Source organism: Danio rerio, chromosome 15 (assembly GCF_049306965.1).
Source record: "Danio rerio strain Tuebingen ecotype United States chromosome 15, GRCz12tu, whole genome shotgun sequence".
NCBI classification, from domain to species: Eukaryota; Metazoa; Chordata; class Actinopteri; order Cypriniformes; family Danionidae; genus Danio; species Danio rerio.
Genome location: NC_133190.1, coordinates 24,701,484 through 24,715,127, shown reverse-complemented (window position 1 = coordinate 24,715,127; position 13,644 = coordinate 24,701,484). Strand labels below are relative to the sequence as shown.

The 13,644-nt window shown below is 36.7% G+C and overlaps 1 protein-coding gene across 4 annotated transcripts in view; it reads left to right on the top strand.

Annotated features, from left to right (window-relative positions):
• si:ch211-286b4.4 overlaps positions 1 to 13,644 on the top strand; it is a 97,395-nt gene that overhangs the window by 12,828 nt on the left and 70,923 nt on the right. For all 4 annotated transcript variants that reach the window (XM_073923669.1, XM_073923667.1, XM_073923668.1 and 1 more), the window contains 12 exons: positions 1,934 to 2,125; positions 5,536 to 5,646; positions 5,738 to 5,930; positions 8,855 to 8,991; positions 9,063 to 9,287; positions 10,154 to 10,295; positions 10,378 to 10,501; positions 10,606 to 10,797; positions 10,914 to 11,051; positions 12,714 to 12,896; positions 12,978 to 13,172; positions 13,256 to 13,404. In XM_073923669.1, the coding sequence (XP_073779770.1) occupies positions 1,934 to 2,125; positions 5,536 to 5,646; positions 5,738 to 5,930; positions 8,855 to 8,991; positions 9,063 to 9,287; positions 10,154 to 10,295; positions 10,378 to 10,501; positions 10,606 to 10,797; positions 10,914 to 11,051; positions 12,714 to 12,896; positions 12,978 to 13,172; positions 13,256 to 13,404 (1,981 nt within the window). The remainder of the gene's footprint in view (positions 1 to 1,933; positions 2,126 to 5,535; positions 5,647 to 5,737; positions 5,931 to 8,854; positions 8,992 to 9,062; positions 9,288 to 10,153; positions 10,296 to 10,377; positions 10,502 to 10,605; positions 10,798 to 10,913; positions 11,052 to 12,713; positions 12,897 to 12,977; positions 13,173 to 13,255; positions 13,405 to 13,644) is intronic.

Genomic DNA, 13,644 nt, shown 5'->3' with positions numbered 1-13,644 from the left:
TTTCATGCTACTTATTTAATATGAGTTGAACCAACACAATTTGTAAGTTTTGTTTTTGGACAACTTAATTGTTTTAGGTTCAATTTAATTAAATTGGTAAGAACAACATGAAGGAATTGTAAGGAATCCTGTATTTTTACAGTGTGTTTATTAATTGTACATCTATGTTTAATGTTAAGATGTTAAGAGCATTGAGATTGCATACTATTGATGATGTTGAACTTTCTCATTTTGTTATATATATTTCAGGTTGTGTATCAATTTGTTGAGCAAACCAAAAGTCTTATATAGAATTATTTAATTAAAGCAAGTCTAATAAATGTGCTGAATTGGAAGACAACACACAGAAGAGAACACTGTAATGGTGTAAGAAAATATAGCAAACTCTAGATAGAGCTCAAGGATATATTATTTCTCAATATCAGAACTACTTACTGAATATCAGAACTTTACGCTTTGACCAAAACAGATTAGTTGATGATAGCATGCTCTGTCATCTGTTATTTGACTCTCACTATCAAAGTTACTATTTAATACGTTGCTCAAACTTTATTTCATATTTATTGTAATATAACCTGTCATATTTAGTTTAATGTAACTTTTTTGCATTCATGAGTTCAATGCATTTTTTTAAGAATTCTGTCTAAAAAAATGAAAATAGCAATTTTTTTTTAACAGCAAATAAAGTTTATATTGAGAGGCTTACATTTTAACACAGTATTGGTTGGATAAAGTGTGTAATAAAGATCGACAAAAAAGTAGAAAGTGTAAACCAACTCTTCCTATAGGAATCCATTCGATTTGGAATATAAGGTGCAGTCATATTTATCAGTGCTTAATAAAAGTCCACGGATGAAATTCAGTGAATCCAATAGCAATCTGAGCTTTAGTAATTTTGCTTATGATTGAAATATTTCCATGTATACCCTTTGGGGTTTGACGTTTTGGGTTAACTTAGATACAGCATTATGCCTTATACAAAATTCCTTAATTAAATGGTTTGTTAAAATTAGTTTGTTGAATTTAAAAGGATAGTTCACCCAGAAATAATTCATCATTTACTCATCTTCCACTTGTCCCAAACTAGTTTGAGTGTTTTTTTTTCCTTTATTTCTTCTTCTTTTCAAAGGCATACTGAATTGTTTTGAACAAAAACAGCTATTGACTTCTATCGTGTTTTTTGTTCCTACTATGGATGTCATTGACTGCTTTCTTCCAACATTTTTCAGAATATTTTGTTTTTTGTTCAACACAAGAAGTTTAGAATCGCCTGAGTAAATAGTGTAGGAATTTTAATTTTGGGTGAACTATTCCTTTAATGAAAGTGCATGTCTGAATAAGTATTTGTTTTGATTAAGTAATTAATCTGTGACCATTAGAATGTTTCTTTTGTTTATATGAAAATATGCATTATGAATGCAATCTGGATATGATCTACTGGCGTGATCTGGCTGCTTCACTTCCGTTTATGAACTCTCTCCTATGGTACCTTGGGTTAGTAAAGTGTCCAGTTAACTCTTCAGATTATCATTTTCCCCATAGTTTTAAGTACTGTGTTCAGACATAATACTATTTCTCATACTGTTTTAGGCAATATGTGATTTGTGAGGCAGCCAATGACTCACTTGTAAGGCCTACATTCTGCCAGATCATCCAAAAATGATACGCTGTTTACCATATTTGATGGCGCATCAAAATAATTGCAGCTGTTGCGATTTGAGAATCAAACCCTTTTAAATTGCGATTTCAGTTTAAAAACAATAAATCATGCAGGTCTAGCAAGAATTTTCATTTTGTCACCTACAGAAACTACAGAAAGAATTGCAGTAAAAATCTTGCCTAAAACACAGATTGTATCTGAAATGACATACTTCACTATTATATAGCAGACAAAAAACTGCATGTGAAAAGCGTATGTGTTTGTTCTTCCTAGGGTTTTACTGTTTGGAGGGCACTTCTCGGAGGCCGAGCTCCCAGTTCCTGTGCCCACAAGGGTATTACTGTGAGGAGGGCACTGGTGTGCCGCACGGGTCACCTTGCCCTGCTGGAACCGCAGGAGGACAACTGGGTCAGACAAGTAGGGCAGCTTGCAAGAGGTGTGCGGAGGGTCGCTACTGTCCCACAGGTTAGGGCAAAACCCATAACACACATATTCATCACATTCATGCACACACGTGTACTACTGTATACAGTATGCCTTTTATTGCTTTTTGTTGTTGTTATATATAACATATATATATTGTAGAGACCGATTAAATAATCAAATATTCTAAGTGTGTTTAGAGAAGATAGAAGTGCGACGTAACTTTTTTTTCCTAAACGCACATGAACTACTGCTGTTGAACGGTTTCCTGCCCTCAGCTGTTTCCTGTAAAGTGCTGTAGAGAGTGTGTGATGTGGGTCAGGAGCACAGAGAAGATGGAAAAGTTGTTTTTTATTCTAACTTTGTCTTTAAGCTGAAACACATCACCATTTCCTTTATTTTTGTACTTAAAGAAAAAACATTTTGATAAGTGTATGAAGGTCTGTCACAATCAAGAAATTTGAGCTGATAATATAATATAATATAATATAATATAATATAATATAATATAATATAATATAATATAATATAATATAATATAATATAATATAATATAATATAATATAATATAATATCCCTTATTTGGATATCAAAATATGATTGAAATGTAATTTATTTTATAAATAAATAAATAAATAAAGTAGCCCCATGTAATTTACTTTATTTCTGTCAGTGTACTAAAAAATAAGGAAATTTAATAAACCCTTTTCACAATGATGTCTCTTCACTTTCCCCTCTGGGCAACGCTGTGTATTTTTAGTTCCGTTTTACCCTTCTGAGTTCTCTGGAAAATTTACAACTAAAAATATTAACATTGCACATTGTGATTTAAGTCTGTTAAAGTGTTGGACGTGTTGAAATATTTCTCTTTCAATACTTAACCGCTTTGAGTTTGAAAACGATTGTTTAAGTTATTAATAAGGTATTGTTTATCAAGAAAATTGTATGTTTGCTACTCTTTCACTTATTAATTCAGTTTATTTCCTCAATAATGTATTTATTTTTACTTTGATGTGCTATGTATATAAATGTGTATTATTTGTTATGTGAACGTTCCAGCGTAAGAAAAACTCTTCATTAAATTTTCTCATATTATCTGGTAAGTATTTAATCTAGAAATGCAATCAGTTTCATCACTGATCCATAAATGTTTTTTTTTCTGTTTCTCCATTTGAATGAATTTTACCATTAGACAGTGTCCTGCCGCCACCTACTGGGTGTTTTGAATTTAATATCTGTACACCTTTTACCCTTATTAATAAGTTACAAATAATTTCATAATTTAATAATACTGCATTTAATCTTATAATTAAAATGCAGTCTTCTTTTTGTTAGAACACAGCTGTAGTGACAATCTAACCATATATGTAGTAAATATACAGCTGACTGGGTTAATTCTTTATGTGGAGTTCTGTGTAGGTGGAAGTAAAGATACACTGTGTGAAGTGAAACCAGACACTGCTTGACGTCATGTGAAAAGAGTCTATTCTGAAATAATTTGCCATTTTTTTATGTTTAATAAAAAAAAAATGAACTGCATCTCAATCTCAAGTATTTTCTTCAAGTATCTTCAAGTAATTTGCAAATATCAAATAAAGGCCAATATACACTGGCGATCAAAATTAGAGAATAATTTATAAATAATTGAACAATTCTGAAATAATGTCATCTTCACAGCTCAACAGTTGAAGGATTTTTTGTCCCGTCTATACCATGCAACCAGAACACCTTTTCCCCAAAATAACAAAGGCATTTCAACAAAAAAACATTATTTTGCAGAAAATACACTGATCAAAATTAGAGAACAACAATGACTGTAGCATGGAAAAAGATTACAGCAAAATTTCTAAAGGTTACAACAGTCAGCAATTAGTATGAAGTGTACAGGCCTCTGCTCTGAATGACTTCAGCACATCTGTGGCCACAAGACAGCACTAGTCTCTCACACTGCTCTGCTGTGATTTTGGCCCACTCTTCTTCCAGTCTTCTCGACAGTTCAGTGACTGTAATGGGTTTCTTGGCCATAACTTTGTCGCCAAAGATTTTCCAGAGGTTCTCTATTGGGTTGAGGTCAGGACTCTGGGCAGACCATGTCATTATTTCAATGTTTTCAGTTTCAAGGAACTGCTTTACCCATTTTGCTGTGTGACATGACACGTTTTCCTGCTTGAACACTGCGAGCTGATTAGGTAATAAACGCAGGGAAGCAACCATATGTTGTTGAAGAAGGTTCTGATAAACATTTGCCTTCCCTCTGCCATATACCTGTAGAGGCCCAACTTCTGCTTGCAAGAAACATGCCCCAAACCATGACACTTCCTCGTCCACTTTTTACTGACTTCTTGATAAACTTTGGGTTCATTCTTTCTCCAGTTTGTCGCCGAACATAATGTTTCCCATCAGACCCAAATAAATTAAACTTGCTTTCATCACTGAAGTGAACTTTGGAGCAGTTCTCCTCTGTCCACACTGCATGCTCCTCAGCAAAGCTTATTCTTGCCTTTTGATTCTTTCTGCTAATGAGAGGTTTGGTGACTGCAGAGTGGGCTTTCAATCCAAATGCTCTTAAACATTGAGACTGTATAACGAGACAGATCTGTACCCTGTACAGTGCTGAACTTGTGAGCAGTTCCAGCTTTAGTGTAAAAACGATTGCCCATTGAGATTCTCCTGTAGTATCCTGGCATCTCTTCTGTGGATGACCAGCCTTCTTGAGGGACTTGAATGAGTTGTGATGTTGTAAAGATTTAGTATTCGTGAAATCACATATTTGGAACGACTAACTTGTCTTGCTATGGCTGATAGGGTCATCCCTTTGGCCTTCATCTGGACAACTTGCTGCCGAAGGCTTTCAGTCACTTTAGAACCGTCCTCTATCTTAAAGAGTCAGTGAAACTGGAAATTAGGCTGCCAGGTAAATAGGGGTTGACAGATAATCAAGGGAATTAGCGCCAGATGCCAGATTGACACCAATAACTAGGAGGTATCTGAAAGTGTTCTCTAATTTTGATCAGTGTGTTTTCGGCAAAACAATGTTTTTTGTTGAAATGCCTTTGTTATTTTGTGAAAAAAGATGTTCTGGTAGCATGATATAGGCGGGACAAAAAATCCATCAACTGCTGAGCAGTGAAAATGACATTATTTCAGAATTGTTCAATTATTTTTAAATTGTTCTCTAATTTTGATCGCCAGTGTATATATATATATATATTACAAATTTTTTTGTAAAATGTCTACTCAAATTTCACATTTTTCTTTTTATGCATTTAATGTTTATTTATTATTTGCATTTTTTAAGTGTTTTTCTTGTGTTATATGAGTGTTTGTCCATATTGATTTTGTTGTTGCTTTCCTTTGTAAAATCCAGTAATTTTAGGAGTACTTTATGCTCAAAAGAAGAAAAAAAATGACTGATAAAAGTCAGTAAACTTAAAGCCTTCCTTGATTTATAGGTTCTGCGGGTCCTGGCCTACTTTGTGCTCGTGGGAGGTACTGCCCAGCAGGCACACTCAGTGAAATCTTATGCCCACAGGGAACCTTTACCCCACATCAGGGGGCGCTGAGTGAGATTTCTATCTCAAATCCTTCATTCTCATTTAGCACATCCATTAAAATCAACTGTTGGGTTGATATTTGTCTCTGTTTTCACTGTAGGCGTAAAGGACTGTTTAAAGTGTCCACCTGGCTTCTATTGTCCTGAGGGAACAAGTGACCCATTGCCCTGCCAGCCAGGCACATTTAATCCTCTAGAGGGGCAGGACGCTCTGGCAGACTGCAGGCCTTGCTACCCTGGCAAAGCATGCACACAAGTAGCACTGAAGTTTCCTGATGTGGATTGTATGCCAGGGTTAGTGAATATTATCATTGCTGTTCGTCATACTGTATAGACCAGGGGTCACTAACACGTTGCCTGCAGGCACCAGGTAGCCCGTGAGGATCACATGAGTTGCGCGCAAGCCTGTTCTCGAAATAGCTCACCATAGCGCCACTTATAAGTAAGCTGCATCTAATATTTTTTTTGTAGCAATTCTTTTTAAATCACACTTGCATTGGTGTCAATTTGAAAATGACATTAAGTTTTATATAAAAAAAATGTAAAAAATATTTCATATTAGATAGCTGGTCACCACAGCAATGGTTGCAGGTGCAGTAAAGGGAGGAGATGATTTGAAAATATGGCAGAAAAACCCCCACTTTTAATTCATTTGGTGACGGCAAACGACACAATGTTGAGAGACATTTCAGAACGTGTCACGCAAGCTAACTTTACCATGCTAACTACCCCCTGGGCAATGCACCGTAGTCTAGGTAGAAAAAGTCCGGAAGGTTTATGAAAACAGCAGTCTTTTTTCACGAGACCGGTGAAAACCCCCCATAAAGCAATGGAAGCCTCATTTAGAGGTACGTTTTTTTAAATTAGAAACACAAGACATTTTCAGACAGGAAAGTAAAACTGTCGGCTATGTTAAAAATTCTGTAGATTTGGTGATAATTCAGTAAAATCTGAAAGTTTATTTATGTTACACAATTGATAATCTGTACAAACATGGTACATCGTAGCGCATGATTTGTTCAAAATTGTTTGTGGCTAGTGAAAATATTGTAGAAGTGATCATTTAAAGATGTAAATACTTAGAAGTAAAGTGTTGCATATTGATATTTCTCTGTTTCCTACCTTGTTAAATCATTGTTGACAACTATTGTGAGAAGTCATTAACATGATTAGTGTCTTCACATGGATGAATATCATCAATTATTATTAATAATATACAGTGGTGGAAAGAGTACTGAAAAATCATACTCAAGCAAAAGTACCATTACTTGCCTAAAAATGTAGTGTAAGTAGAGTAAAAGTATCTGTTGTAAATATTACTCAAAGTATGAGTAAATAGTAGCCCTTTCAAAAGTACTCAAGTGTAGTGAGTAGTGAGTATTACGCTTTTAAAAGCTGATGCGTTTACATGTAATATGTGCATGTGTGTGTAAACGTAACATTCTGTAGTGCATCGAGTTATTGTCCAGCAGGCACCCAACATCATAAGACATTGACATTAGGTTAGATTGTCTAGCCGGCGTCTAAGGACAACGTTATTTGTTCAATAACAACATCAAATGTCGTTGATATTTGGTTGAATTCAGATTGTTTTGTAAAGTGACCAAAATCCAATGTCGAGCAAACATCCAACATCATTTTGGTATCACATGCTGACACTTCCATGATTTTCATGGTAAAACAAAATGGAACATCCCCATGACACTGGGGTACAACTTCATTCTGACATCATGTTGACATCTTTTGCCTGCTGGATGTTTAAGGCCATTTCGATCATCATACAGTAAACATCTGTCATCTTCTCATCAGTGACATGCATCCTAACAGTCTCTGGGTCAATGCATGTAAAGATTTTGGACATCTTGTACACTTTTAATGCTTCTAAACAGTTTGCTGCAATTATAAAGCGCACATGTTTTGATGTAGGTATTTCAATACCAGTGTTAAATCCATACTTTTAAAATGGTACCAGTGCCAAAAAGGTGCCTGAACCAATACTTTTTAGCCACAAAATTATTTGAATAAAAAAAAAAAAAAAAAAAAATATATATATATATATATATATATATATATTAATCAATATAATTGAACATTATAATTATATATTTATAATAAGTTTAAAGTAAACAATAATTCATATATTATAAATCTGAATTGCATTAATATATTTCTTTTAATCAACCCTATTTTGAGGTAGTTCATTATGAGGCGACAAAACTTCTATGTGAGATTTGATTGGACAGGAATCACAGGACTGATTTTTCTAATCCCCATAGACAAGAAAAAAATAAAGTAGTGACTGCAGGTTTAGGAAAAGTAGTGGAGTAAAAGTACTGATTACTGCACTAAAAATGTACTCAAAGGAAAGTAAAAGTACACATTTTAAAAACTACTTACTAAATAACAGTTCCTGAGAAAATAACTATTTAATTACAGTAATTTGAGTATTTGTAATTAGCTACTTTACACCACTGATAATATAATTAAAAGTAAATTGGTGCAAATTTGTTATTTGAGAAGTGTGTATCAAACTGGTAGCCCTCTACATTAATTGGTACCCAAGAAGTAGCTCTCAGTATTAAAAAGGTTGGTGACCCCTGGTATAGACATTTCCAGCTGTAAACCATGTCACTTTTGGGTTTCAGCAAGAATTTGAGCTGCACTATTTGGAGAAAAAATCTAATTGCCATTTATTTGATTTAAGTTGCAATTTGCTATTTTATATAAGAGCTACAGGTTTGATGTGATTTTAACAGCCCCAAAGAAAGATCAAGCATCATCACGAAGTATGCTACACTATGCTACTGTTTATTTAATCATGTCATGACAAATTAATATAGTGTAATACTGTAGTTATTTAATTAGTATAATTGTAATTAGTATACTAGAGTAATTATTACAGTATAATTATATATACAAATCTCTTTTTACAAAACTTTTTAAAACTTTTACATTTTGATTGTTACTTTTTTCACATTGTTCAGGATAATGTGCTTGCAAACTGTCAGAAAAGTGATATGCTGCTTACAATATTTGCATAGCGCATCAAAGTAATTGCAGCTATTGCGATTTAAAAATCGAACCCTTTTAAATCGTGATTGACTATTAGGCTTTATATGGTTTTGCTTCATCTATCTGGTAGCATCTGCCTGGTCACACTGAAAGCATATTTTTAACCTGTATTCCATTGAAAGTGCTTTTTGTTTGTTTGTCTTCAGGTTTGTGTGTCCACCAGGTTCTTCTCGACCCAATGAGCCGTCCAATGCTTGCCCTCCCGGTACTCTTAGTAACCGCACAGATCTCACTGACCTCTCTCAGTGCCATCAGTGTCCTCCACGTTATGCATGTTATCGAGGTGCTAGACTACCTTCAGCTGAATTTATGGATTTTCATTTATTCCTTATTTAACAATGTCTGCTTTTACAGGCACTGGAGGCATCCAGAGACCTCCCCTCTTTTGCTTTCCTGGGCATTACTGTCCTGCGGGCACTATGTTCCCTACTCAGCACAAGTGTCCCGCTGGCACCTGGAGCGATCGGAGCGGGCTGGAGTCAGAAAGGGAATGTCGTCCTTGCCCGAAAGGATGGTACTGTTTGGCAGGAGTGGGCGCTCCATCTGGGAGATGCAACTCTGGAAACTACTGCCCTGAAGGTACTTCATCAAACATCTGAATGTTCTTCGACTTCGAAAAAATTCTTTCAAGTTTGTCTTACAGTATCATACAAACAATGCCTGTGATGGAAACATTGGAAAGTAAATAATGTGTGATTCAAATGACATCCCTACACATAGACACCCACAAAAAAAGAAGAATATCTCTAGATCAGAACATCATAGAACTAAACAACTGGAAACTAGAAGCTCCTCTGACTCACATTAGCAATTATTTTTTAATTATCTAAAGATTTTTTTTACCTCAAAATAAGCTGTTATTATTATGTAAATTAAGAATATAACTTATTAGTACATATTAATACATATTAGAAAATATATTGATTATTAATATATTTTAATAAGAGGAGTCAGGCAGGCAGTGGTCATTTCCAGGTGCAAACAGGTACATACAAGGTTATCCAGAAGCGTAGTCAGGAAACAGGTAGATGGTCGATGCAGGCAGCAGATAACGTAAACAATTGAACAAGGCAAGGACAATTTATGGGGAGACTAGACCAGAAAACGATTTGTAAAGTTACAGCGTTAATATCAGCAAGATTAAGCAAAGTGTGTTTGTGTGTGTGTGCGTGCGTGTGTGTGTGTGCGTACATATGTATGTACATGCATGCAGGCATTTGTTGCGTGCAGGTTGGTGGTGGGCAGACATGCGTGTGCTGTATATATGGTCAAAGTAATCAGTCCTTGAGCAGCCCCCAGCTGTGTGTGTGTGTAATCAAAGCAGAACTGGAACAGGTGTGGGTGTGTGGTGCATGACAGAATTTGTAGTTCTTATGGAGACAGGATTGCAGTCCCGGTGATGTGTGTGTGTGTGTGTGTGTGTGTGTGTGTGTGTATTTCAACAGGTACGTTATATGGCTCGCAGCACCCTTGCCCTTCAGGCACCTACAGCACAAATATAGGTAATGCCGCGAAAGAGGACTGTCAGGTCTGTCCAGAAGGCCATTACTGTAAGGAGGGTACATCCAAACCCACTTCCTGCCCACCGTGAGTAACACTCCCAATGATTGAAATAACTGACATAAAGCTGGACTTGAAGATTTCAGTGGATTTGACTTCCTATACCCAGTGCTACATTTCGCAAGATAAAGGGGGGGCGGAGAGCAGAGGATTGTTCTGTGTGCCCTGCTGGCTACTACTGTCCTCATCCGGCAACAATCCATCCAAAAGTTTGTGGAACAGGAAGTTTTTCTGTAAGCCAGACAGTATTCAAATTTAATGTCTATTTTCTCATTTTAACAAACAAATGCACCGTTTTATTGATCTGACTCCCTCTCTTCTGGCCTTTTTTTTTTAGGATGAGGGATCAGAAGTGTGTCTGCCATGTTTGCCGGGCCACTACTGCAGCAACGAAACCACCAGTGAAGAAGCCATGCTCAGAGTAATGGTTTGCCCTCCAGGTTTCCTCTGCTCACAAGGCCTGGATCGTGAACCCCAGCGCTCAGCTGTGTTCTGCCCAATAGGATTTTACTGTCCAGGTGGAAGTGTTGTAAGTATCTTTGTAAGGTTCAGAACCATTATGGCCATCGTCGATCATCATGTCACATGATCAATGGCACGAAGCATAGCAATTATTTTCTTTTCTATTATTTACGTTTTTCTCAGGATCCTAATCCTGTTCCGTGCCCCAAAGGAACCTACAGTCGACAGCCAGGACTACGTGACCCTTCAGACTGCACAAAGTGTCCGGCAGGAAAATACTGCTACACAGAGAATCCACAGGAAGAGCCTATTATTGAACCAGTATGACTCACCTATAGTTTATTAAAACGGTTTAAACCTTTGATTATTTAGTCCATTTTAATTAATGCAAATAATATAAATCAGATGTCATTTTAAATATGACCAAATATCCCATATGAATACAAGATTAAGGGGTAAAATTCAACTAAATCTTCTACGATGGATGCAATTAAAGTGAAATGTGGAGAAACAAAGTAAAATATGCTGATCTTGGATTTCTTTTTAGCTACTAAAAAAATTTCTGCATTGCTGTTCATTATAACCAATCACACAATTCTGTCAAGTTTAAGTAAGCAGTGGCTATTTAAATTAGTCACTGAGTTTTATCTGCAGGGTTACTGGCCAATTTCTGTACTTTCTTGGATCAAAAAGTGGAAGCAAAGTGCTAATACAATAAAAGTTTCACAGATGGTACAGCTTCAGTGATTAAATTAGGAGTCACGCTAAACCAATACTATGTATCTAGCCAAAATATGACTTGTTGTTTCCTATAACACAATTTTAAAAACAAATTGGTCCTATTAATTATTAGTAATATAATTTGAAGGGCACAATTAAGCAATCATGTTTATTGTCATAATATTCCAGCCCAGGGCAGCACGGTGGCGCAGTGGGTCGCCCAATCGCCTTACAGCAAGAAAGTGGCTGGTTCGAGCCCCGGCTGGGTCAGTTTGCATGTTTCCTCCGGGTGCTCCGGTTTCCCCCACAAGTCCAAAACCATTGCGTTGACTAAACTGGTCATAGAGTATGTGTGTGATTGAGTGTGTACAAATGTGTCCCAGTGATGAGTTGCAGCTGGAAGGGCATCCGTTCATTCTGCTGTGGCGACCCCAGATTAATAAAGGGACGAAGCCGAAAAGAAAATGAATGAATGAATAAATGAATATTGCAGCCATTTGCTACAATGATTTCCTGAATGAGTTTTAAATGTAAAATATGTTTATAATTTGAAACAGTTCATTGCTATTGGAAGCAAGTTAACTGTGCTATGTTTAACTGAAGTAATTGCTTAAATTTAAGGATTTGACATTAAAAATAACATAGATGCTATTAATAAGTTGCTTGTAAACCATGCTCTTATGAAAGTTAAAAAATGACCCTGGAAATAATTTTCATGGATTATATATTGCCACATTTCCTAATCCATCATACTTTGTTTCTTATGTGGAATGGAAAAGTAGTTTTCTAGAACAATGTCCAAGCTGCCCTTTTTCACATAAATGAATGGTAACCATGGCTGTGTCAGGTTCCCAATATACTTATATTCATTCATTCATTTTCTTTTTGGCTTAGTCCCTTTATTAATCTGGGGTCGCCACAGCGGAATGAACCGCCAACTTATCCAGCATATGTTTTACGCAGTGGATGCACTTCCAGTACTGGGAAACACCCCTATACACTCATACACACATACACTACGGACAATTTGGTTTATTCAATTCACCTATAGCACATGTCTTTTTACTTGTAAGGGAAACCGGAGCACCCGGAGGAAACCCACGCCAACACGAGGAGAACATGCAAACTCCACACAGTAATGCCAACTGACCCAGCTGATGCTCAAACCAGTGACCTTCTTGCTCACCTAAAATACTTTCATTGAAAGCAAAAGAGAGCTGCTTTTGGATGAAATATCCCTTTAACACATATTGTTTCTATTAGACAGGAAATTGTCCTGATGGATACTTCTGTCCTCCCGGTACTGGACATCCAAACTCATTTCCATGCCAGTCGGGCTTCTTCAGGAATGAGTCATACGGCCATGAAGGAGAAACCTGTGTGAAATGTCCTCCCGGTCACTACTGTCCTTTTCTGGCCACACACACTCCTACTGTCTGCCCACAGGTAAACATATACTGGATAAAACTATTGCATACCATCATATTTAATTAATGTCTAATACGTTTCTTTTTCTATAATTGTCAGGGCTTCTACTGTGTTGATGGGAGCTCATCTCCAGAGCCATGTGAAGAGGGTACATATGGATCCAGGACAGCCCTGAGTGAAGCGTCACAGTGTACCCCGTGTAGCGGAGGAAAATACTGCAGCGGACTGGGCAAATCTGAGCCCACAGGGGACTGTGAAGCAGGATTCTATTGTAGACAGGGATCTGCCAGTCCAGTATGATTGTTACATAAAACTTTATGTTGATTTAACCTTTTGCTTTTGATTGACGTTTAATAATCAAACCTTCTTTTTGATAGATTCCTCCTGATGGCCATGAAGGGGGCGTGTGTCCTGCTGGCAGTTTTTGTCCACTGGGCTCGGTTCACCCACATCCCTGTCCTTCAGGAACATACAGTAACAGCACGGGTCTCCAGCATGCAGAGCAGTGTGTCCGCTGTCCTCCAGGGTATGGCTGCTAAACTCTGCATGTTATAAATAAGCATTTGGTTTACTTTCTTAAAGAGACAGTTCACCCAAAACTCTTACATAGGTCCAAACCTGTTAATCTGCTGCGAATTACTAGGGGGTTTGGGGGGGATTGATCCCCCTAATTAACGCTGGTTCCCCCGTGAAAGAGGTCAAAACAAGATGCATGCATGGTCAGTTCTTAAATACTGAGAAATATTTCACTCTGACCTGTATTTTA